Raw genomic sequence first — 24,893 nt, 5'->3', positions numbered from 1 at the left:
AATTTTTAAAAATTAGCCAGGCATGGTGGCACACACCTATAGTTCCAGCTACATCTGAGGCTGAGGAGGGAGGATTGCTTGCGCCTGGGAGGCAAGGTTGCAGTGAGCCTGATTGTGCCACTGCACTCCAGCCTGGGTGACAGTGCAAGACCCTGTCTCAAAAAAAGAAAAAAAGAAAAAAAACAAGCAAAAAAAAAATTCCACAATGCTAAGTATGTAAATATGAATGGACTACTTCCCTATGTCACCAGAACCAAATAAGCACTATGCTCTGAAACAATTTCACATAATCATTCTGTGGATTGGGCTACAGAACGTTCATAACTGTGCATCCCCACCACTACCACCAAAAAAAGAAAAAAAAAAAAGCCCTTTCAAATAGTTTAGGAAGCCTTTGCCTAAAAAAAATTTAAAAATTATTTTAAAGCAGAAAACTCAAAGGGCTTTAATATGCTAATTTGCAATGTAAATTTCTAAGGGTCTGTAGAATGTTGGATGAGTAGACTAGACCTCATAGCATCAGTAAGGCACTGTAACTTGAGTGACACTTTTGCTATCTTCTGGAAAAATTATGAATTAATTCATAGAAGCAACATTCGATTCTCAACAATTCACAATAACGTGCGCAAGAACTGTATGGATAACTAAATCCAGGTCCTGAATTTTAGTCAATAATTCTCTCCCTTTACTAGTATTTCATCAGTGCCATTAACACTGAGTATACAAAAGGTGAACACACAATTAAGGCCAACAAACACAATAAGAAAAATAATTCAAGAATTCTGGGACTGGCCATGATTCAAACTATGAAAACAAACTGAAGAGAGGCAAAAGGCTTTCATTTTATTTCCCTAAACTTCCTCTAATTGGGTAATACTATCAAGAAAAGAACTGCTAAAATTTTTTCAATATCTTAATGATCTCTACACCAGCCAAGTTAATTTCCATTTCCTAAAGGTGCCTATATTGAAAAGACCCAACAGAATACCCATAGAAAAGTCTTTATGGACACACTCAGTGTGGCCTCCTCCCTTGTCTCTGAACACAGAATTACAAGGAGCAGACGAGTTCTCCCCAATATACATAGAATTTCTGAAAGTCCATAAATAGACTTTTCTGTTATGAAATCTTGGTAGTTCCTTAAAAACCTAAAGCATACTCAGTTAATGTAGGCAGAAGAAAATACTACACATGAAAAAAAAAGACAGGGAGAAAGAACACAAGACAATATACCTATCTCAAACAAACACTGTGCCAAAATAATCCAAGGTGGGTTACCATGACAAAATTACTAATTTCAGGCATCAATATGCCAGCACAATGGAACTGTAAATAGAAAAATTATAGTCATGTTAAAATGATGCCTATGCTGTAATTAAAAACAGGTAAAAAGATGGTGGTAAATAAAAATTCCCATAATTTGCAAATTCATAAATGTGGTACCAAAATTATAGACTTTCTGGAATTCAAGATTCAAAGTACTCAAATGATAAAAATCTGAAATTGAGCACAAAGGGACCTTTACTGCATTGCTTCCTAAAAATCAGCAACCGTCACTCAACATTTATACTTACAAACATCATATTTCACCCTATGATGAACTTTCTAGAAAACCATATCCTCACTTGTTGTGGCAATCTTTTTAAAAAAAAATTCCAAACTAACAATAAAATTGAGATGCTGACCTCATTTTAACTAGTTACCTCTATGGCATTTTGAAAATCTCTGTTCACTTTATTATTAATATCAAAGTAAGAGTGGAGAAGCTCTGTGACAGATGTTTGAGCTTTCCCTCTGTATTTCCCTCATCATTTTATCAACCATATATACTGTAACTACTACTGGCAAGGGAAAAAGATAACGTAATTCATGAGCTAAACAAAAAGACAATTTTTGTAAGCAAAAACAGAAGTGAAAGATAATGCAATAATTTTTCATTTCTACTTATATCCTCAAAATTAAAGAAAAAGCTAAACTGAGTTTAACATAGAGAGATGCCATCATAAGAATTGACACTGTGGGGGCTGGGTCAGGAGAATCGCTTGAACCCAGGAGGCGGAGGTTGCAGTGAGCCGAGATCGCACCACTGCACTCCAGCCTGGGCAACAGAGTGAGGCTCTGTCTCCAAAAAAAAAAAAGAAACTGCACATGATTGGACAATATAAGCTGAAGTAAATAATAATGATACTATATTCCCAGCATTCCATCTTCACCAGTTTTATTACATTTTTTCATGATGTTTAACACCAAAATCTCTGAAAGTGTTTCTGTGGACATATTTACCCTATTTGGGCTGTCTCTGAACAAAATACATTATCAGGAGAGAATGTGTTTTCTCCAAATGTCAAATTTTATTACAGTCAACAGATAAAAATATTAAAAGGTCACTTCCCTAGAGACAAATGAATACCAGTAGGATTTTTAAATTACCTCATTCTGACATTAAATTCCACAAACAGTAGAGGCAGCCACAATTTTATTAGAAACAAGGAAAATTTAGTGTTACTCACAAGAATAGTTCCGTAGCTGAAAAGAAACTCTTCTGTCACAACTTGAGGTCGAAATACCTGTGTGATGAGAGTTTCTACAGATTAAATTCTGGAAGCTATGTACAATTTTAGCTCAATAAAAAAAAAGAAAATGTTTTGAGTTGAGGATTCTCAGCTCCAGTTTACAAAGAGAAGAGGCACATTTATATCCTTTTCCTCCTCAATACAATAGTACCTGTGAAGTTACGAGGTGAAGCACTATGGGCATCAGGGGGAGACACGTCTTCAGCTGTTTCACTTGAACTGTTGATGGGTGTTTACGTCCAGAAACATTAGCCAAGGAGTTAAGAATGTCACCTGTGAAGCACAGCCCGGAGCATATGTGGAGATTAAAAACCACAAATACTTAGGAGCCACTGGTCATTGCTTGAGTACCCATGGGACTTCTAAGGTAATTAATCTCCAAATAAAACAAGCAGACATACTTATTCACAAGTACTGAAATTACAACAGACACTTATGGCCTCCGGGGACAGAATGTGATATTCTGCAAAACACTATAAATAAACTTAATGTCTCATTTGGAAATGAAAAATAAAATTTAATAAATTATTATAATAGAGTAATAGTTTTAGAAATTTTTTTTCTATTTTCCAAATTTCAATCATGAGCACTTGTTGCTTTTGCAAACAAGAAAAAATATTTAAAATAATAAGTGGGCCAGGCACAGTGGCTCATGCCTGTAATCCTAGCACTTTGGGAGGCCGAGGTGGGCGGATCACGAGGTCAGGAGATCGAGACCATGCTGGCCAACATGGTGAAACCCCATCTCTACTAAAAATACAAAAATCAGCTGGGCATGGTGGTATGCACCTGTAGTCCCAGCTACTTGGGAGGCTGAGGCAGGAGAATCACTTGAATCTGGGAGGCGGAGGTTGCAGTGAGCTGAGACAGTGTCACTGCACTCCAGCCTGGGTGACAGAGCAAGACTCTGTTTCAAAAAAAAAAATAATAAAATAATAATAATAATAAGTGAACGAATTACAGAACACGACTTACAACTTTTAAAAAAAGAGAATAGGTTGGAGGTAAAAAAAGATCAACTCCCAAAATTTCTCATTGGATGCTAAATCTAACAATAAATAAAACTTGCTTTGTGGACATCAGAATCTTATCGCCATATCCTAAAACAGGATAAGTCCGGTAATAAAGAATTTAGCTACCAACTGACCAAATTATAGCCTTCAGGTTTGAGGTAAAAAAGCTTACAATCTGAAATAAATTTTGAGAGGTTATATTTTTAGTCATCAACAGGCAAAAATAATCTCCTAAAGTATCAGTAAGGGGCAAAAAGTTGCTGTCAGTTAGCCTTGAAGATATTTTCATTACTTTGATTTAATGTTCTGAATTCCTGAATCTAAGTACCCTCTACTATAATAGCTTGGATCAAATTTAACATTCTAAACATTTCTGGTTTATAGCTACATCTGCTGGAAAAGCATGGAATGGGATATAAGCTACACGTACATGCTCCCAAGGTTATTTTAATTTCTGCAAATAACAATGAAATAAGGTATTTCTTTAGCTGTAATAAACATCCTTTGCAAATCATTATTAGATGTTTTATCTTAAGATAAATTTTTAAAACCAAAGAAAGTTTCAAACTTTAAACTTTAAATGAAATCAAAATTCCTTAACATTACATTTTAATATTCAAAATTAAAATCCATGCATTTTTATTCTCATTTATTGTGGGAGTTAAAAAATGATTATATGGCAGTAGAAAATGGAAAGATAGATAACAAAGCCTGAGAAGGGTGAATGGTTGTGGAGGGATGAGGAAAAAAAGTGGGTCAAAGGGTATGAACATATAGTAAAATAGAAGAAATAAATTCAGTGTTTGATAGCAGAGCAGGGTGATTATAGTTAACAAAAATGTATTGTAGGTGGGTGACCTAAGTACCCTGGCTTGATCACTATGCATTTTATACATATAACAAAATTTCTCATATACCCAATACATTTGTACAAATAAAAGAAAATCTTGTTTCAGCAAGGGAAAAAAAAAATAAAATCTATTCAAAGTTTTTTTAACAATAAATAAATTTGTGCTCTAATTTGAAGAGAAAATTCTTCTCTTCTGATTTAAGCAAAAGACGGTCTTAAGAAAAGTTACCCCTAAATACTAGCATAAGTCCAATTTTAAGCAATTAAACCACTTTTCTTTTGTATATTTTCTAAAACGGCCAGTTTACCTCAGATCACACCTTAATGTGGCATTGTCTCATCATGCCTCATCACGTCATTGATGCAAAATAATTACAAAAACAGATAGATAGAGCAAATTTAAATCTTGAAACTACATATTCGTGAAAAAGTGTCTTTGCATTTGCCTTCAAGAACAGACAAGTAAGAATAAAAAAGAACTGATGCCTAAAAGCCAAGTCTTAGAAACGTAAAAGCAGAAACGGGGCCTGAGGACGAGACTCCAATTTACCCAGGATTCGTGGCAGCTCCTGCACAATGTGACAGATGAGAAGATCCAGGCATTTGGACAGGTATTCATTGCCACTTTGCTGCTCCTTGCCTGGAGTGGTCTTTCTGCTGTCTCTCTCGATGTACATCACCAGTCTACATACAGGAAAGTGCAAAGATTACCTCTCATGATAAAACACTTGATAGCATCTATCCGAAAATGCCGCCAAGGCAAGTGTTTCCAGAAGGCACCCTCCCAATCATATTGACATTTAGATTTGTAGCAACTTGTCGGGCACAATTTTTGCCTCGGAAAACTCAAAACATTTATGGAGAAAGAAAATAAAGCAACTTCAGATCTCTCTGCTAATGTCCTGATTTCATATGCCTTGGCCAATGGAAACAAATAATATTCTCCAGGTGATAAATGAAAGACAAAGAGATGTCTGGACAGAAGAGGGCTCTTTACGTTTCAAAGGTTCAAAGTAAAGCCACAAGTTAACTGCATATTTGTTTATCATTAGTATTCAATTTGCTTGGGACCCTAGATAATTCACATGAATTTGAATTCTCTCATCCAAAGAAAATGTTTCATTTTAACACTGGGTTATACAGATGGCAGACAATATCTAAATATCTGGCTTTTACATGTCTCTTTATCTACTAGTTTTATGGTACCTGCCTTTTAAAGCTAACATTTCTTCTTTCAAACTACTGGCATTCTTTAAACATTCATTTCTGAACCAACCACTTCCAACCCAGGACTAGGGAGTCTACTGGACCATCACCTTAGACATTTAAGGTGTTACTACAAACTTTTAGGTCCTCTCCACATTTTCTCCCCTTTGCTGGACCTACTAGTCATTTTCTCAAGTTCCCATTCCCCGCAACTCCCTACAGGGCAACAAGTCCACTGATTTCACCATGAAAAGGCCCTGTAAGGCAATCTCCCTGGTTACCATCATCCATCTATCCATTTCTGTCATTCTCACCCATCCACCCAACTTTTACTTCTCAGGAAGAACTTCCAACCAATTTCCATTGTAAATTGGAGTTTTATACATAATACACACATATACATAAAATGTATTGAAATCTTGATACTTAGCATTTATGTGGCTCTCTCAATAGACTTATTCGTGCATTTGCATTTCCATGTATTACTATTTGCACCTCATCACGTGAGGATGAACCCAAATCAGGAAGTTAGCCTTGATTCTGTATCAGTCAGTTAGCATCTTCTGTTCTAGTCACCAATTATGTGGCTAGAGCCATAATCACTGTTCAACCTACTTGTTCCTCAATCGCCTTCAATCTGGCTTTCTCTCTCATCACCATCTCTAAGGTCACATGACATCAAATCCAATGGGCCTTCATCTGCCTTCACCTACACAAGTCAACAGCATTCAATACTGTTGCCACTCCTGCTGTTCCTCTATCATAACATCATCCTTCATTAGCTTTCTTCTCCAGTTTCTCTGGTTGTTCCTTCTCTGTGTCTTTTGCTGGTTCATGCTCTTAAATGCTGAAGTCTATCAAGACTGAGTTCTAGGCCCACAACTATCCTCTTTCTAACTGTTTAACACAGGCTATCTCATTCCTACCAATGATTTAAATTACCACTTATCTATACAGATATCTTCCAATTACATATCTGCAGCTCAAACACGGTCTCTAAGTTATATGCCAATATATTCAACTGCTCACTTGACATCTGATTTTTATCTGTCTTAAAGAGGTTCAAACTCTATATATCCAAAATAGAAATCATCATCTCACCAAACCTGATTGTCTTCCAGAGCACAATATCCTACTGTATAGTATCACTCTCTACCTTATTAAACAAACCAGAAAACTAGGAGAGACATCCTTAACACCTCCTTTTCTCTCACTTCCCATATTATGTGAATCACTGAATATTCTTCCAACTCTTTCACTTCTCCACTCCAAACCAATAGCAAGCTACCATATTTCCTTCTCCCGGACTATTACAATAGCCTTCTAGCTAACTAGTCCATCTGCTTCTACTCTGCCACTCTAATCCTTGCACACCCTACATCTAAACTAATTTTGTCCATCAGGTCACTCCCCTACTTAAAACCCTTCCATGGCATCTCATTGTTCTTCATATAGGAGTTCTTAAAACTCCCTATCATGACCTTCATGGCCTGACCCCCAATTACTTCTCCAGTGCCGTCTTGCTTTCTCTTCCTCCTGTCACACTGGGTTCTCTGTCTCTTAAATACAGTACCTCCCCACGCAACAAGCTACTGCCTCTGCCTAGATGGCTCTTCTCTTCCCTCTTTGCCAATAAATTCATATGCATATTTCATAACTCACTGTAATCTCCAATGACTTCCTTAAATTAAAGCCCTCTATGGTACTGTCTTATAGCATGGAAGGATTACCCAACTGCAATTTTATAAGATATTTTTAATTATCTGATAATGTTTGTCATCCCAGTAAACTTAAAAATACCTAAGGGCAAGGACTACATCTGATTCTTCTCACCACACCCTTCCACTTCTGCGCACAGTTCTTAACTCTAATTAAGTGTTCAATACATATTAGCTGAATCGGTAAATATTGCTGTTGAAACTGCCATAAAGTTCTATCTAGTTCTCTACAGCAATTCCTTCTCATTATTCACAAGGCCCATTTCTTAATTCTGCTATTTAGTGTGTGCTTGCTTAAAATTTATACCACAATACCACATATAAAAAGTTAAAAAAATAAAAAAATTCCACCTAGAAAAAAATACCAGAAGCAAAAAGACCAATTGGAGAAAAACATTTCCATTCCATATCACAAGATGTTAATATTATATATGTACACACACACACATGCATGTGCCCCCAGATAATAATTAGGAAAAGACTAACAAAAGAAGAGGAAAAAATGAGCAAGGATTGAGAGAAGGCAGTACACACAGAAGAAAATATAAATGGTTCAAGAAAAAGACATTCCATTTCGCTCCTAATAAAAGAAATATACATACAATGATATCTATTTTTACCTCATGGGGCCAACACTCAGAAAATTTGACAAGACTACCTTCAAGACTCTGAGGATACTGATACTCTAGTACATTGCTGTTGGAAATGTAATCGAGTATAAATCTCAGACAGAGTGAGCTGGCAATAATTTGAAAATTAATAATCTAGTAATTTCATCTCTACGAACAAAGTATTCAATAGATATACTTGTACACATATGACATGACACATACACATAGTTTGCTATTTATAACATCAAAAAATTGGGGTAGGAAGTATTTAGCAAAAGGGGACTGGTTAAATAAAATATGGTACATAATTAGAATGCAGCTGTCAAAAAGAAGCAGCTCTTTATACACTATATGAAAAAGCTACAAGATATGTTTTTAAGAAAATAAGCAAAGTTCAAAATAGGGAACTTTTGCTTATAAAGGGAGGGAAATAATCCATATTCATATTTGCTTAGATTTTTAAAAAATCCAGAGGGATAAATAAGCTAATAAGGATGCTTAATTTTGCATGGTGGTAATCCAGGGTAATGGAAGCATAGATGAGAAATTTTTCGCTTTGATTTTTTGTGTTTTGGTTTTTTGTTTTGTTTTGTTTTTGAACCATGAGTGTGTGTTACCTACTCAAAGCTTTTAATGTAAATATATATGTGTGTGTGTGTGTGTGTGTGTGTGTGTGTGTATATATATATATATATTTTTTTTTTTTTGAGACAGAATCTCACTCTGTCACCCATGCTGGAGTGCATGCAGTGGCACACTCTGGGTTCACTGCAACCTCTGCCACACGGGTTCAAGTGGTTATCCTGCCTCAGCCTCCAGGGAAGCTGAGATTACAGGCACCTGCCACCGCGCACAGCTAATTTTTGTATTTTTAGTAGAGACAGGGTTTCACCATCTTGGCCAGGCTGGTCTTCAACTCCTGACCTCGTGATCCACCCGCCTCAGCCTCTCAAAGTGCTGGGATTACAGGCGTAAGCCACCATGCCTGGCCAATGTTTTTAAACATTAAGTAATATTGTTGTCCTACAGAGCCTTTTTAAAAACACTTTTTAGGAGATATAATGCTCAACTTCCCAGGATACCCTACCAAATAATAAATGCTGAGTGCAAGGCAAACAGACAACCCGATTTGTAAGATTTATGCTTTCTCACAGTGTCAAGTGTCAGGCTGACTTTACAAAAGTAAACCAACAGTACTCCAGCAATACCCCAAAACTTAATTGTGGTTTGTTTCTATTACAATTCCTAGATTCTTTCTTTCAGCAGGGTCAAATCTTTTACCTTGACAATATTGAAACAAAGATGTCAACCAAATCTGGAAGCAATTCTCACCTGTTGCACTTTCAGACGGTGTGATCTTGTACAAATTAAACTCTTACAAACTTCAGTTTTCTAATTACAAAATGGGATAATGCCTGCCTTATAGGACTGCTGTGAAGATGTAAATGAATGTGGTAAATTCTCAAGAAACGGTAGCTACTATCATCACCACCACCAAACTTGGGATACTGCTTTCTTGAGTACACAAATCTTAAGAGAAAATCCCTAGAGAAGGCTAACACCCTGCTTTTCTTTTTTTTTTTTTTTTTTGAGATGGAGTCTTGCTCTGTCGCCCAGGCTGGAGTGCAGTGGCGCAATCTTGGCTCACTGCAAGCTCCGCCTCCCGGGTTCCCGCCATTCTCCTGCCTCAGCCTCTCCAAGTAGCTGGGACTACAGGAACCCACCACCATGCCCGGCTAATTTTTTGTATTTTTAGTAGAGATGGGGTTTCACCGTGGTCTCAATCTCCTGACCTCATGATCCGCCCGCCTCGGCCTCCCAAAGTGCTGGGATTACAAGCGTGAGCCACCGCGCCCAGCCAACACTCTGCTTTTCATCTCATTCTCTGAATCATGAATCACCATGCTCAAAAGTCCTGCCCTACTTCCCCTGCATTTTGAAGAACTGCCTCAACTTATTAAAATGAAAGAGACACCAGGCACGGTGGCTCAAGCCTGTAATCCCAGCACTTTGGGAGGCCATGGCGGGTGGATCACCTGAGGTCAGGAGTTCGAGACCAGCCTGACCAACAAGGAGAAACCCCGTCTCTACTAAAAAAATACAAAAATTAGCCAGGCGTGGTGGCACATGCCTGTAATCCCAGCTACTCGGAAGGCTGAGGCAGGAGAATCTCTTGAACCTGGGAGGCGGAGGTTGCAGTAAGCCGAGATGGCACCTGGGCAATAAGAGTGAAACTCCATCTCAAAAAATAATAATAATAATTAATTAATTTAAAACAAATTAAAATACAATGAAAGCCTGACATCTCTTCAGAGATTAGAATTTGATGCCATTAAAATTGTTCTACTCCTTTTGATATAGGAAGAATAGAAACATTTTCTTTAAGGAAATAGTTTTATCTTCATTAAACATGCAGAATATATAACCATTTATTTACCCATCATCCTACTAAAAGACATGAGGGGTGCTTTCAGCTTTTCTTCTCAAAAAGCAATGTTTGAGAGACACTGTTGCATCTGTCTCCTGGTACACATGTGCAAGAGTTGCTAGGGTACACGTATAGGAATGGAAACTCAAATATTCAACTTCATGACACTGCCAAACTGGTTCCCAAAGTGGTTGTCCCAATTTATTCCCACCAGTAGTGTATGCGTTCCCTCTGAGTTACAACCTCACCAATACCTACTGGTATCAGATTTAATTTCTACCCATCTATTTATGGGGTTTAAAGTGGTACCTTTAGTCTTAATTTGAATTTTCATAATTATTAATGACAGTGAGAATATTTTGGTATTTATTTGCTGTTCATATTTCCTCTTTTCTCAGGAAAATGAAGGGAAAAGAGGAAATATGAACAGTAAGTGCCTGAAAATGTCTGTTTCTGAAATGCCTGTTCAGAACTTTTGCTTATTCTCCCATTGGCTTGTTGATCTTTTGTTATTGATTTGGAGGCATTAATTATATGGTCTGGATCTTTTATCTTCTTCCTCTTTGTCCCCTTCTTTATCCTCTTTCTTCCTTCTTATTTCTCCTCCTCCTCCTGTCTTTCACACTGAAGTCCTCAATCCACTAGAAATTGACTGATCATGTGGGTTGAGGTGGGAATCTAATTCCATTGTTTCTCCAAGTGGACGAGCACTTGTCTGGTACTCTTTATTGAAAAGGTACTTCTAAAACCAACGGTGAGGAAAGAGGGGTAAAGATCAAATATTTGGCAAAATCTGATTAAAAAGCAGTTTGAACCTTAAATTATCTCCTCTGGCCAATATATGTAGGTAACTGCCACTAGGCTTGCACTCAGGCAAAAGTCTGAACATTTATTCTCTAGAGAAAATAAAAACCATGTGGACTGAGAAAGAGCAGACCGAGTTTAAGAGAGGACTACCAAACTGCAAATAGGGGCCTAAGTAAATTTATGCACAGTAAATACTGAAACCTCATCTCCCTTAGCCCAGTGAGCTCCTGGGACTCTGGTAGCCCAGTCGTTTCCTTCTGAGCATGTGACTGGAACACTCTGCATGTGCTCTTCTTTGGCAAAACTAAATAGCCCAAGAGAAATAGCCAGAGACATTCATGCTAAAGTTCACATTAAAAATGCCTGTACAGATGATCTTAATGTAAAGCTCAAAGTCAAAATTCACCGACACACTGAGAACTTCTAAAATAGGCTGTCATTCCCTCAACTCTTAATCATGAGGAGATCAAACATTACCAAACAGCTGAAAGCCTGACTTATCTGTCCTACATTTATGTCTGCTGGTATTCATCCACATTCTTTTTCATTGCTGTGTAGTGTTCTAGTATGTGAATATACTGTAATTTACTTACTCATTTTGTTGTGGATGAACATTTGGGCTATTTCGATTAATGAACAGGGCTAAGCATAACTTATGCTGGATGCACGTAAACATTTCTATGGTTATAGCTATATCCTTGGAAGTAAATTTGCTGGGTCACAAAGCATGCCTCGATTCAGTTTCATAGACACTGATGATCAGTTTTCTAAAGTGATCATTATGTCAATTTATACTCCAACAGGTAGATGTAAGAATTCCAGTTTTTCGGCTGGGAGCGGTGGCTCACGTCTGTAATCCCAGCACTTTGGGAGGCCAGGGCGGTTGGATCATGAGGTCAGGAGATCGAGACCATCCTGGCTAACACAGTGAAACCCCATCTCTACTGAAAATACAAAAAATTAGCTGGGTGTGGTGGCGGGTGCCTGTAGTCCCAGCTACTCGGGAGGCTGAGGCAGGAGAATGGCATGAACCCGGGAGGCGGAGCTTGCAGTGAGCCGAGATTGCGCCACTGTACTCCAGCCTGGGCGACAGAGCGAGACTCTGTCTCAAAACAAAAACAACAACAACAAAAAATTCCAGTTTTTCTACATCTTTGCCAAAACCCTACATTATCAGGCTTTTTAATCACAGCCATTCTAGTGGGTATATGTTGGTAACTCATTGTGATTAAACTAAATTTTCCTGATGACTAATCAGGTTAAGCATATTTTCAGGTGTTAATTGAACATCTGGAGATAATCAGTTTTGTAAAGTGTCTGTGCAAGTCTCATGCTCTTTTTTCTATTGGGTTATCTGTCCTCTTTTCCTCGATGAAGTAAGTCTGTACATATTTCTGTTAAGAGACCACTATTGATTATATATGTCGATTATGTATGTCTCTTACTCTATGGCTTACCTTTTTACTCTTTTAATGTCTTTGAATGAAACATAATTTTAAGGTAGCCTAATTTATCAATATTTTCCTTTCTGACAATGCTATTGTGTTCTGTTAAAAAAAATTTCGGTCTACACAAAAGTCATGAAGATATTTTTATATGCTATCTACCAGAAGCTTTACTGCTTTACCTTTACAAATTTAAACAGAAAATCATAAAACCTACCTGTATTGATCTTTGGTGCAGTACAGCTTAGGAGTCAAAGTTTTTATTTCTTTCCTATATTGATATCTAAATTATCTATTACCACTTACTATAAAACCCACAATTTTCTCACTGTTTTCCTCTATATCTCTCCCACTATTCTTCATGTCTTCTATACTTTTGTCTCTCTATACTGATCTCAGACTTCTCTCAGATAGTATTTCTCTGCTTCGGAGAGTCTAATCTATTAACCAAATCCACTGACTTCTTACTTTCAATTATTGTATTTTTCAGTTCTAGAATATCCATTTGGGTTTTTTTTTAATAGTTCTAGTTCTCCACTGACACCCTTAATCTTTCAAATTCCTTGACTATATTAATCACAGTTATTTTAAAGTCTGTATCTGATAACTCCATTGCCTGTATTCCCTATGGATACTGTCTCTCTTGTTGATTTTATAGCTTTTATTCATATCATCTTGTCTCCTCATAGGCCTGATTACTTTCTATTGAGTATTAGACTCTATACCTGAAAACTAGGGAGATATTCTGAGGCCTAGGGTTACGGTTAGACTTCTTCAGACAGGATTTGCATTTGCTTCTGTAAGGCAGCTAAAACACCAAACAATCTAGATCATCTTAATCCAAACAGAGACTGAGATGATTCAAAAATGAGCTTCTCTCCGTTCTGGGAAATCCTCTGTATCAGTAACAGCTACCCCAGAAACAGAAAACAGAGAAAATAGAAATGGTTATCTTTTGGCAGTCAGGGAATCCAAATGAAATCCTCTCCAAATTTACAGAGTATTTTAAAAAGCAAATTCACACTTGTCTATAAGGAATCAATTTTTCTCTAAAGTTTAAATTATCCATTATAAAATTTGATAATGTGTTGCTTAACTACCATGGTTTGAAATATCTTTCACTTAAGGCAAAAACTATTCAAATCATTTTCAAACACTAGTACAGACTGTTAATACATAAGAAAATATCCATTACATCGGCTGGGAGAAATAAACTAATGGGATCCATAACAGTTTAAAACTAACTCTAGAATGATGCTCCATTTCTTCATGCTCTCCCCAATGCCTCCCCATTACAAGACGTGTTTTCACAGTTACAGTAGAATAAACTGACTTTACTGACAAGAGAACATTATCTTCTAAAAGAATTCACATCTATAAAGGAGATAAAATGTGGAAACATTTGAGCATAGTGTCCCACAAATACTTCACAAGCGTTCTATGAAAAGCAGCAAATGATATTTCTCAGTGCTCTACAAGGGTATGTCAAGTTAAAAAGATAACACACTGAAAAGAAATCCAAATAAAATGCAAATAAACAAGATCAGATCAATTCTTCTTTGTGTCCCTTACTATCTTTTTTTTTTTTTTCTTTGAGACAGAGTCTCACTCCATCGCCCAGGCTGGAATGCAGTGGCATGATCTCAGCTCACTGCAACCTCCACCTCCCGGGTTCAAGTGATTCTCCTGGATCATCGTGTAGCTGTGATTACAAGTATGCGCCACCACGCCAGGCTAAATTTTGTATTTTTGTTTTATTTATTTGTTTCATTTAATTTTTATATTTTTAATAGAAATGGGGTTTCACCATGTTGGCCAGGCTGATCTCAAACTCCTGACCTAAAATGATCTGCCCACTTCTGCCTCCCAAAGTGCTGGGATTACAGGCATGAGCCACTGTGCCCAGCCAACTATCTTTAACAGTATTATTTCTCCCCAGGACATACCCATTTCCCAAACTACTGTCACTCCAACCCCTGCATTTCTCTCCATTTATCTCTCTGATTCATTCCCTCTAATCTGACCACAATTTTCTTACTCTCATCACCACAGGAATCCTATGCTCATTGCACATACATCCACCTTTACGTAACTCTGATCGGCCTTCTATTAAGACCTCTCGCTATACCTCCGTGATTCTAAGGCCAAACTCAGCAAGTCCTATGCCTAATATCTACACCAGTACAAAGTCTACAGCAAAATGAGTTCAATGAGTACAAGGATGATGACATCAGTTTATACATTCAATAACTATTTACCGTGTCTACTGTGTGCTAAGTATTTTTCTAGTTGATGTAGATACAACCCATGGAGTGTATATTCAAGTGCAATGAAACAGACAGCAAATAAGCAACCAGAAAATAGCTTAGGTGGTGACAAGTACTATGGAGAAAATCAAAGAAGAGTAAGAAAACTAGTCACTTGCCAGAGAAAACCTCTCGACAGGACATCATTGAAGCAGAGACCAGAAGGGGTAAAGCAAGCGTGCAATGTGGACAAAACATTCCAGAAAACTGTTAAGCCACATGCAACATCCCAAAGGCAAACACGTGCTTGCTGTGTACTTGTGTAGCTACAGCACAGTGTAAGAAAAGATCAGAGAGGTAACCAGGCTCCAAACCATGTAAGGGTTTGTATGCCATGGTAAGAAGCTTGAATTTTACTCTCAAGGAGAAAGAGTGGCATGATCTGATACGTGGTTAACAAAAAAAAATAGCATTCTGGATACTGTGAGGAAGATAGACTATGGAAATGTAAGAAAGATGACCAGCTGAGAAGCAACTGTAACAATTTGGATGAGAAGTCATGGTGGCTTTGGTTAGTGTGGTAATGAAGAAATGGTGTTAATTGATGAGATTATGGATATTTTTTCATGGTACAAATAATTAGATTTGCTGTTGATTGGATAGGAGAGGTGAAAAAGAGAAGTCAAGAATAATTCCATGCAACTAAGCAGCTGGAATAACAGAGCCACCATTTACTAATATAGGTAAAGACTGTCAGAATAGCAAGTCTGGAGCAGAAAAATCATTATCAGACATTAACGTTTCGGTAGCACATGGAGAGTTGGTATGTGAGTGTGAGTTCAGAGAAAAGGTTTAGGCTGATGACATTAATCTGAGAGTAGGCCATGGATGGATGGCATTTAAGGCAATTGTCTTGGTCCATCTGTGTCGCTATAAAGCAATGCCTGGGGATGGGTAATCTATAAAGAAAACAATGTGTATCTGGCTCACGATTCCGATTTCTGTAGAAGTTCAAGATTGGGCAGCTGCATCTGGCAAGGATCACAGGTTGCTTCCACTCATGGTGGAAGACAAAGGGGTGCCAGGGTGTACAGAGATCACATGGAAAGAGAAGAAGCAAGAGAGGGGGTAGGTACAAGGCTCTTTTTAATAACCAGCTCTGGTGAGAACTAATGGAGCAAGGGCAGCCCCAAGCCATTCAGAAGGATCCATCCTCATGAGCCAACCACCTGCTATAAGCACCACCTCCAACACCGCAGATCAAATTTGAAGGTCTAAGGGACACACATCCAAACTCTAGAAGCCATTAGATTAAATGAGATCACTCCAAGGACTGAGTCATGGAACTACTACAAAGGCTGAGATCATGAGAGAGGAAACTGAGGAAGAGTGACTAGTGAAGGGTGAAGAAAACCCAAAAAAACTGCCCTGGGTGTCAAGTAAGAAAGTACTTCAAGAAGGAAACAGTAGACTTCTAGTTTCTGGTAAATGTGAATTAGGTTATTCAGACAAACATTTCTATTACAAATAAAACAAAAATGAAAAGATATATATATATATCTCCACAACATATATGTATATACATATATAATGTATATCCACTTGATATATAATCACAGCAAACTATATGGCTTATAAACAAACGCAACACCTATGATGACTGTCTGATGTTAAATAAGAACTTGTAGTTTTACACTGATGTCACCAAGATGGCTGACTGAAGGTGCCTGATACTCGGGACCCCAACTCCTACAAAAAAAGACCAAAACAATGAATAAATAACTCCATTTTGACTAGAGTATCTGAAGGAGAACACTGAAGTACAGCAGGGGAGTAGCAGAGACACCATGGAACATGAAGACTCAGGATGGCTATATTGAGAAGGAATCCAAATACTCTGCTCTCCGCCACCCTGTCTCCCCAATTGGGATCAACTTGCAATCATGAGGAAATTCCCCCTACAGGAAAAAGGTAAAGCAAGGAGCCCCCAGTAGCTCCTACGAATGTCATGAAAACCTGCAGTTTTTGTTGCTGAAGAATCTTGCACTCCTCACAGGCCAATCTCAGTTCAGGAAGCTACCAGGAGTTCACATGGCTGCACTGTGGCAGAGAAGAAGTCGACATTGTGTCCTATTTTCCCCCTGACCCAAGCTGCTACTGCATAATGCCATCTTGACACTGGAGCCACTGCTAGAGTGTGTCCTTCCCTGGGACCCAATAGCCACTGTATCTCCCCACCCCAAAGGCTCCACCATACTCAACAGTCCTGCAGCCCCTTGGAGCAAACGGGCCTGCCAACCTGCTCTCAGAGGAATAATGCCTGATTCATCAAGTTCCATTCCCTCTTGGCATGGCACGAGAGGCAGCTTGTTACTTCCAACTCCGGAGGTGAGGAGCAGCTGAGCTGCCAGTCAACCAGCCCTGCACTCCCTTGGTGTAGTGCATGAGACAGCCTGCCACCCTGCCCTCAGGGAAGCAGCCCAAGCTGGCAGAACAGTTGCACAAACTCCTGCAGCCCAAGCCACTGAAGTACTCACAGGCATTGTTAATACTGACTACAGCTGAAACAACTGCACAAAGACTACACTACTGCACCTACCCAACACCAAAGCCAACAAACCCAACACAACCAATGTCATAGGACAGATTTTCAAAATTATATTAAGTATCTTTTCTGACTATAATGAAATTAAAAATCAGTAACAGGAGAAACTCTGGAAGCTATAAAAATACACGGATATTAAACAACATACTTTTGAACAACAGAAGGGTCAAGGAAAAATTTTTTTTAATTTAAAAATTCCCTGATACAAATAAAAATGGAAACACAATATACTAAAAGCTACGGGATACAACAAAAGCACTTCTAAGATGGAAGTTTACAGCAATAAATGCCTACATCAAAAAATCAGAAAGATCTCAAAGAACCAAACATTGTATTTCAAGGAACTAGAAAAACAACAAGCAACTAAACCCAACATTAGTAGAAGGAAAGAAGTAACATAAGTCAGAGCAGAAATAAATGAAATGGAGACTTTTTAAAAGTACAAAAGGTCAGCAAATAGAGTTCATTCTTTGAAAATATAACAAACCTTTAGGTAGACTAAGAAAAAAATAGAGAAGATTCAAATAAATAAACTCAGAAATAAAAAGTAGATATTACAATAGATGTCACAGACTAAAAAGAATCATAAGACTATTATGAACAACTATACACCAAAAAGTTGAAAAATCTATCAAAAATGGACAAATGCCTGGACACACGCAGTCTATCAAAATTGAATCATGAAGAAATAAAAAGTCTAAAGAGACCAATAATGAGTAATAAGACTGAATCAATAATAATTAAAGTCTCCCATCAAAGAGAAGCCCAGAGCCTGATGGCTTCACTGCTGAATACTATCAAACATTTAAAGAACTAACAGTAATCCTTTTCAAAGTACTCCAAAAAATTGTAGAGGAAGAAGTCTTTCAAACTCTTTCTACAAGACCAGTATCACCATAATCTGAAAACCAGAGAAGGAAATTACAGGCCAATATCCTTGATGAAAAATCATTCACCATAATCAAGTATAATTCATCCCAGGGATGCAAGGATGTTTCAACATATGCAAATCAATAAATGTGATCCATCACATTAACAAAATCAAGAACAAAAACCATATGATTTCAATACATGCAGTGAAAAAACTTGATAAAAGTCAACATCCTTCAAAATAAAAACTTTCAACAAATTAGGCATAGAAGGAATCTTTGTACCTCAACCCAATAATGGCCATATATGACAAACCCACAGCTAATGTAATACCTGAATAGGAAAAAAAATAAATGGAAAGCTTTTCCTCTAAATTTAGAACAAGATGGGGTGGAGCCAAGACGGCCGAATAGGAAAAGCTCCAGTCTACAGCTCCCATTGTGAGCGACGCAGAAGACGGGTGATTTCTGCATTTCCATCTGAGGTACCGGGTTCATCTCACTAGGGAGTGCCAAACAGTGGGTGCAGGACAGTCGGTGCAGTGCACCATGCATGAGCTGAAGCAGGGCAAGGCATTGCCTCACTCGGGAAGCGCGAGGGGTCAGGGAGTTCCCTTTCCTAGTCAAAGAAAGGGGAAACAGACGGCACCTGGAAAATCGAGTCACTCCCACCCTAATAATGTGCTTTTCAAACGGGCTTGGAAAACGGCACACCAGGAGATTGTGTCCCGCACCTGACTCGGAGGGTCCTACGCCCACGGAGTCTCGCTGATTGCTAGCACAGCAGTCTGAGATCAAACGGCAAGGCGGCAGCGAGGCTGGGGGAGAGGCGCCCACCATTGCCTAGGCTTGCTTAGGTAAACAAAGCAGCCAGGAAGCTCGAACTGGGTGGAGCCCACCACAGCTCAAGGAGGCCTGCCTGCCTCTGTAGGCTCCACCTCTGGGGGCAGGGCACAGACAAACAAAAAGACAGCAGGAACCTCTGCAGTCTTAAATGTCCCTGTCTGACAGCTTTGAAGAGAGTAATGGTTCTACCAGCACGCAGCTGGAGATCTGAGAACGGGCAGACTGCCTCCTAAAGTGGGTCCCTGACTCCCCGAGCAGCCTAACTGGGAGGCATCCCCAAGTAGGGACAGACTGACACCTCACTCGGCCGGGTACTCCTCTGAGACAAAACTTCCAGAGGAACTATCAGAGAGCTGAATTGGCGGTCCACGAAAATCCGCTGTTCTGCAGCCACTGCTGCTGACACCCAGCCAAACAGGGTCTGGAGTGGACCTCTAGTAAACTCCAACAGACCTGCAGCTGAGGGTCCTGTCTGGTAGAAGGAAAACTAACAAACAGAAAGGACACCCACACCAAATATCCATCGGTACATCAACATCATCAAAGACCAAAAGTAGATAAAACCACAAAGATGGGGAAAAAACAGAGCAGAAAAACTGGAAATTCTAAAAAGCAGAGCACCTCTCCTCCTCTAAAGGAACGGAGTTCCTCACCAGCAACGGAACAAAGCTGGACAAAGAATGACTTTGACAAGTTGAGAGAAGAACGCTTCAGATGATCAAGCTACTCCGAGCTATGGGAGGAAATTCAAACCAATGGCAAAGAAGTTAAAAACTTTGAAAAAAAAATAGATGAATGTATAACTAAGATAACCAATGCAGAGAAGGGCTTAAAGGAGCGGATGGAGCTGAAAGCCAAGTTTCGAGAACTACACGAAGATTGCAGAAGCCAAGGTAGCCGATGCGATCAACAGGAAGAAAGGGTATCAGCGATGGAAGATGAAATGAATGAAATGAAGCAAGAAGAGAAGTTTAGAGAAAAAAGAATAAAAAGAAACGAACAAAGCCTCCAAGAAATATGGGACTATGTGAAAAGACCAACCCTACGTCTGATTGGTGTACCTGAAAGTGACAGAGAGAATGGAACCAAGTTGGAAAACACTCTGCAAAATATTATCCAGGAGAACTTCCCCAATCTAGCAAGGCACGCCAACATTCAGATTCAGGAAATACAGAGAACGCCACAAAGATACTCCTCGAGAAGAGCAACTCCAAGACACATAATTGTCAGATTCACCAAAGTTGAAATGAAGGAAAAAATGTTAAGGGCGGCCAGAGACAAAGGTCAGGTTACCCACAAAGGGAAGCCCATCAGACTAACAGCTGATCTCTCGGCAGAAACTCTACAAGCCAGAAGAGAGTGGGGGCCGACATTCAACATTCTTAAAGAAAAGAATTTTCAACCCAGAATCTCATATCCAGCCAAACTAAGCTTCATAAGTGAAGGAGAAATAAAATACTTTACAGACAAGCAAATGCGGAGTCATTTTGTCACCACCAGGCCTGCCCTAAAAGAGCTCCTGAAGGAAGCACTAAACATGGAAAGGAACAACCGGTACCAGCCACTGCAAAAACATGCCAAATTGTAAAGACCATCAAGGCTAGGAAGAAACTGCATCAGCTAACGGGCAAAATAACCAACTAACATCATAATGACAGGATCAAATTCACACATAACAATATTAACTTTAAATGTAAATGGGCTAAATGCTCCAATTAAAAGATACAGACTGGCAGATTGGACAAGGAGTCAAGACCCATCAGTGTGCTGTATTCAGGAAACCCATCTCACGTGCAGAGACACACATAGACTCAAAATAAAGGGATGGAGGAAGATCTACTAAGCAAATGGGAAACAAAAAAAGGCAGGGGTTGCAATCCTAGTCTCTGATAAAATAGACTTTAAACCACCAAAGATCAAAAGAGACAAAGAAGGCCATCACATAATGCTAAAGGGATCAATTCAACAAGAAGAGCTAACTATCCTAAATATGTATGCACCCAACACAGGAGCACCCAGATTCATAAAGCAAGTCCTGAGTGACCTACAAAGAGACTTAGAGTTCCACACAATAATAATAGGAGACTTTAACACCCCACTGTCAACATTAGACAGATCCACAAGACAGAAAGTTAAAAAGGATATCCAGGAACTGAACTCAGCTCTGTACCAAGGGGACCTAATAGACATCTACAGAACTCTCCACCCCAAATCAACAGAATATACATTTCTTTCAGCACCACACCATACCTATTCCAAAACTGACGACATACTTGGAAGTAAAGCTCTCCTCAGCAAATGTAAAAGAACAGAAATTATAACAAACTGTCTCTCAGACCACAGTGCAATCAAACTAGAACTCAGGATCAAGAAACTCACTCAAAACCGCTCAATTACATGGAAACTGAACAACCTGCTCCTGAATGACTACTGGGTACATAACGAAATGAAGGCAGAAATAAAGATGTTCTTTGAAACCAGTAAGAACAAAGACACAACATACCAGAATCTCTGCAACACATCCAAAGCAGTGTGTAGAGGGAAATTTATAGCACTAAATGCCCATAAGAGAAAGCAGGAAAGATCCAAAATTGACAACCTAACATCACAATTAAAAGAACTAGAAAAGCAAGGGCAAACACATTCAAAAGCTAGCAGAAGGCTAGAAATAACTAAAATCAGAGCAGAACTGAAGGAAATAGAGACACAAAAAACCCTTCAAAAAATTAATGAATCCAGGAGCTGGTTTTTTGAAAAGATCAACAAAACTGATAGACCGCTAGCAAGACTAATAAAGAAGAAAAGAGAGAAGAATCAAATAGATGCAATAAAAAATGAAAAAGGGGATATCAACACCAATCCCACTGAAATACAATCTACCATCAGAGAATACTACAAATAAACAAGAAAATCTAGAAGAAATGGATAAATTCCTCGACAAATACACCCTCTCAAGACTAAACCAGGAAGAAGTTGAATCTCTGAATAGACCAATAACAAGCTCTGAAATTGTGGCAATAATCAATAGCTTACCAACCAAAAAGAGTCCAGGACCTGATGGATTCACAGTCGAATTCTACCAGAGGTACAAGGAGGAACTGGTACCATTCCTTCTGAAACTATTCCAATCGATAGAAAAAGAGGGAATCCTCCTTAACACATTTTATGAGGCCAGCATCATCCTGGCAGAGACACAACCAAAAAAGAGAATTTCAGACCAATATCCTTGATGAACACTGATGCAAAAATCCTCAATAAAATACTGGCAAACCGAATCCAGCAGCACATCAAAAAGCTTATCCACCATGATCAAGTGGGCTTCATCCCTGGGATGCAAGGCTGGTTCAACGTACGCAAATCAATAAATGTAATCCAGCATATAAACAGAACCAAAGACAAAAACCACATCATTATCTCAATAGATGCAGAAAACGCCTTTGACAAAATTCAACAACCCTTCATGCTAAAAACTCTCAATAAATTAGGTATTGATGGGACGTATCTCAAAATCATAAGAGCTCTCTATGACAAACCCACAGCCAATATCATACTGAATGGGCAAAAACTGGAAGCATTCCCTTTGAAAACTGGCACAAGACAGGGATGCCCTCTCTCACCACTCCTATTCAGCATGGTGCTGGAAGTTCTGGCCAGGGCAATCAGGCAGGAGAAGGAAATAAAGGGTATTCAATTAGGAAAAGAGGAAGTCAAATTGTCCCTGTTTGCAGATGATATGATTCTATATCTAGAAAACCCCATCGTCTCAGCCCAAAATCTCCTTAAGCTGATAAGCAACTTCAGCAAAGTCTCAGGATACAAAATCAATGTACAAAAATCACAAGCATTCTTGTACACCAATCACAGACAAACAGAGAGCCAAATCATGAGTGAACTCTCATTCACAATTGCTTCAAAGAGAATAAAATACCTAGGAATCCAACTTACAAGGGATGTGAAGGACCTCTTCAAGGAGAACTACAAACCACTGCTCAATGAAATAAAAGAGGATACAAACAAATGGAAGAACATTCCATGCTCATGGGTTGGAAGAATCAATATCATGAAAATGGCCATACTGCCCAAGGTAATTTATAGATTCAATGCCATCCCCCTCCCATCAAGCTACCAATGACTTTCTTCACAGAATTGGAAAAAACTACTTTAAAGTTCATATGGAACCAAAAAAGGGCCTGCATCGCCAAGTCAATCCTAAGCCAAAAGAACAAAGCTGGAGGCATTACGCTACCTGACTTCAAACTATACTACAAGGCTACAGTAACCAAAACAGCATGGTACTGGTACCAAAACAGACACATAGATCAATGGATCAGAACAGAGCCCTCAGAAATAATGCTGCACATCTACAACTATCTGATCTTTGACAAACCTCACAAAAACAAGCAATGGGAAAAGGATTCCCTATTTAACAAATGGTGCTGGGAAAACTGGCTAGCCATATGTAGAAAGCTGAAACTGGATCCCTTCCTTACACCTTAGACAAAAATTAATTCAAGATGGATTAAAGACTTACATGTTAGACCTAAAACCATAAAAACCCTAGAAGAAAACCTACGCAATACCATTCAGGACATAGGCATGGGCAAGGACTTCATGTCTAAAACACCAAAAGCAATGGCAACAAAAGCCAAAATTGACAAACGGGATCTAATTAAACTAAAGAGCTTCTGCACAGCAAAAGAAACTACCATCAGAGTGAACAGGCAACCTACAGAATGGGAGAAAATTTTCGCAACCTACTCATCTGACAGAGGGCTAATATCCAGAATCTACAATGAACTCAAACAAATTTACAAGAAAAAAAACAACCCCATCAAAAAGTGGGTGAAGGACATGAACAGACACTTCTCAAAAGAAGACATTTATGCAGCCAAAACACACATGAAAAAATGCTCATCATCACTGGCCATCAGAGAAATGCAAATCAAAACCACAATGAGATAACATCTCACACCAGTTAGAATGGCCATCATTAAAAAGTCAGGAAACAACAGGTGCTGGAGAGGATGTGGAGAAATAGGAACACTTTTACACTGTTGGTGGGACTGTAAACTAGTTCAACCATTGTGGAAGACAGTGTGGCGATTCCTCAGGGATCTAGAACTAGCAATACCATTTGACCCAGCCATCCCATTACTGGGTATATACCCAAAGGACTATAAATCATGCTGCTATAAAGACACATGCACACGTATGTTTATTACGGCACTATTCACAATGGCAGAGACTTGGAACCAACCTAAATGTCCAACAACGATAGACTGGATTAAGAAAATGTGGCACATATACACCATGGAATACTATGCAGCCATAAAAAATGATGAGTTCATGTCCTTTGTAGGGACATGGATGAAGCTGGAAACCATCATTCTCAGCAAACTATCACAAGGACAAAAAACCAAACACCTCATGTTCTCACTCATAGGTGGGAATTGAACAATGAGAACACATGGACACAGGAAGGGGAACATCACACACCAGGGACCTTTGTGGGGTGGGGGGAGCGGGGAATGACAGCATTAGGAGATATACCTAATGCTAAATGACAAGTTAATGGTTGCAGCACACCAACATGGCACATGGACACATATGTAACAAACCTGCACATTGTGCACATGTACCCTAAAACTTAAAGTATAATAAGAAGAAGAAAAAAAA

At 38.8% G+C, this 24,893-nt stretch overlaps 1 protein-coding gene across 8 annotated transcripts in view; it reads right to left on the bottom strand.

Annotated features, from left to right (window-relative positions):
* Positions 1–24,893, bottom strand: part of ULK4 (unc-51 like kinase 4) — a 769,027-nt gene that overhangs the window by 461,808 nt on the left and 282,326 nt on the right. For all 8 annotated transcript variants that reach the window (XM_063611260.1, XM_063611259.1, XM_063611278.1 and 5 more), the window contains 3 exons: positions 4,987–5,120; positions 2,725–2,846; positions 2,511–2,567 (listed from right to left, as the gene is read on the bottom strand). In XM_063611260.1, coding sequence (XP_063467330.1) covers positions 2,511–2,567; positions 2,725–2,846; positions 4,987–5,120 — 313 coding nt within the window. The remainder of the gene's footprint in view (positions 1–2,510; positions 2,568–2,724; positions 2,847–4,986; positions 5,121–24,893) is intronic.

The sequence above is a fragment of the Symphalangus syndactylus genome, chromosome 1 (assembly GCF_028878055.3).
Source record: "Symphalangus syndactylus isolate Jambi chromosome 1, NHGRI_mSymSyn1-v2.1_pri, whole genome shotgun sequence".
NCBI lineage: Eukaryota > Metazoa > Chordata > Mammalia > Primates > Hylobatidae > Symphalangus > Symphalangus syndactylus.
The sequence above is the reverse complement of the archived record's forward strand: the minus strand, read 5'-3'. Positions and strand labels throughout refer to the sequence as shown.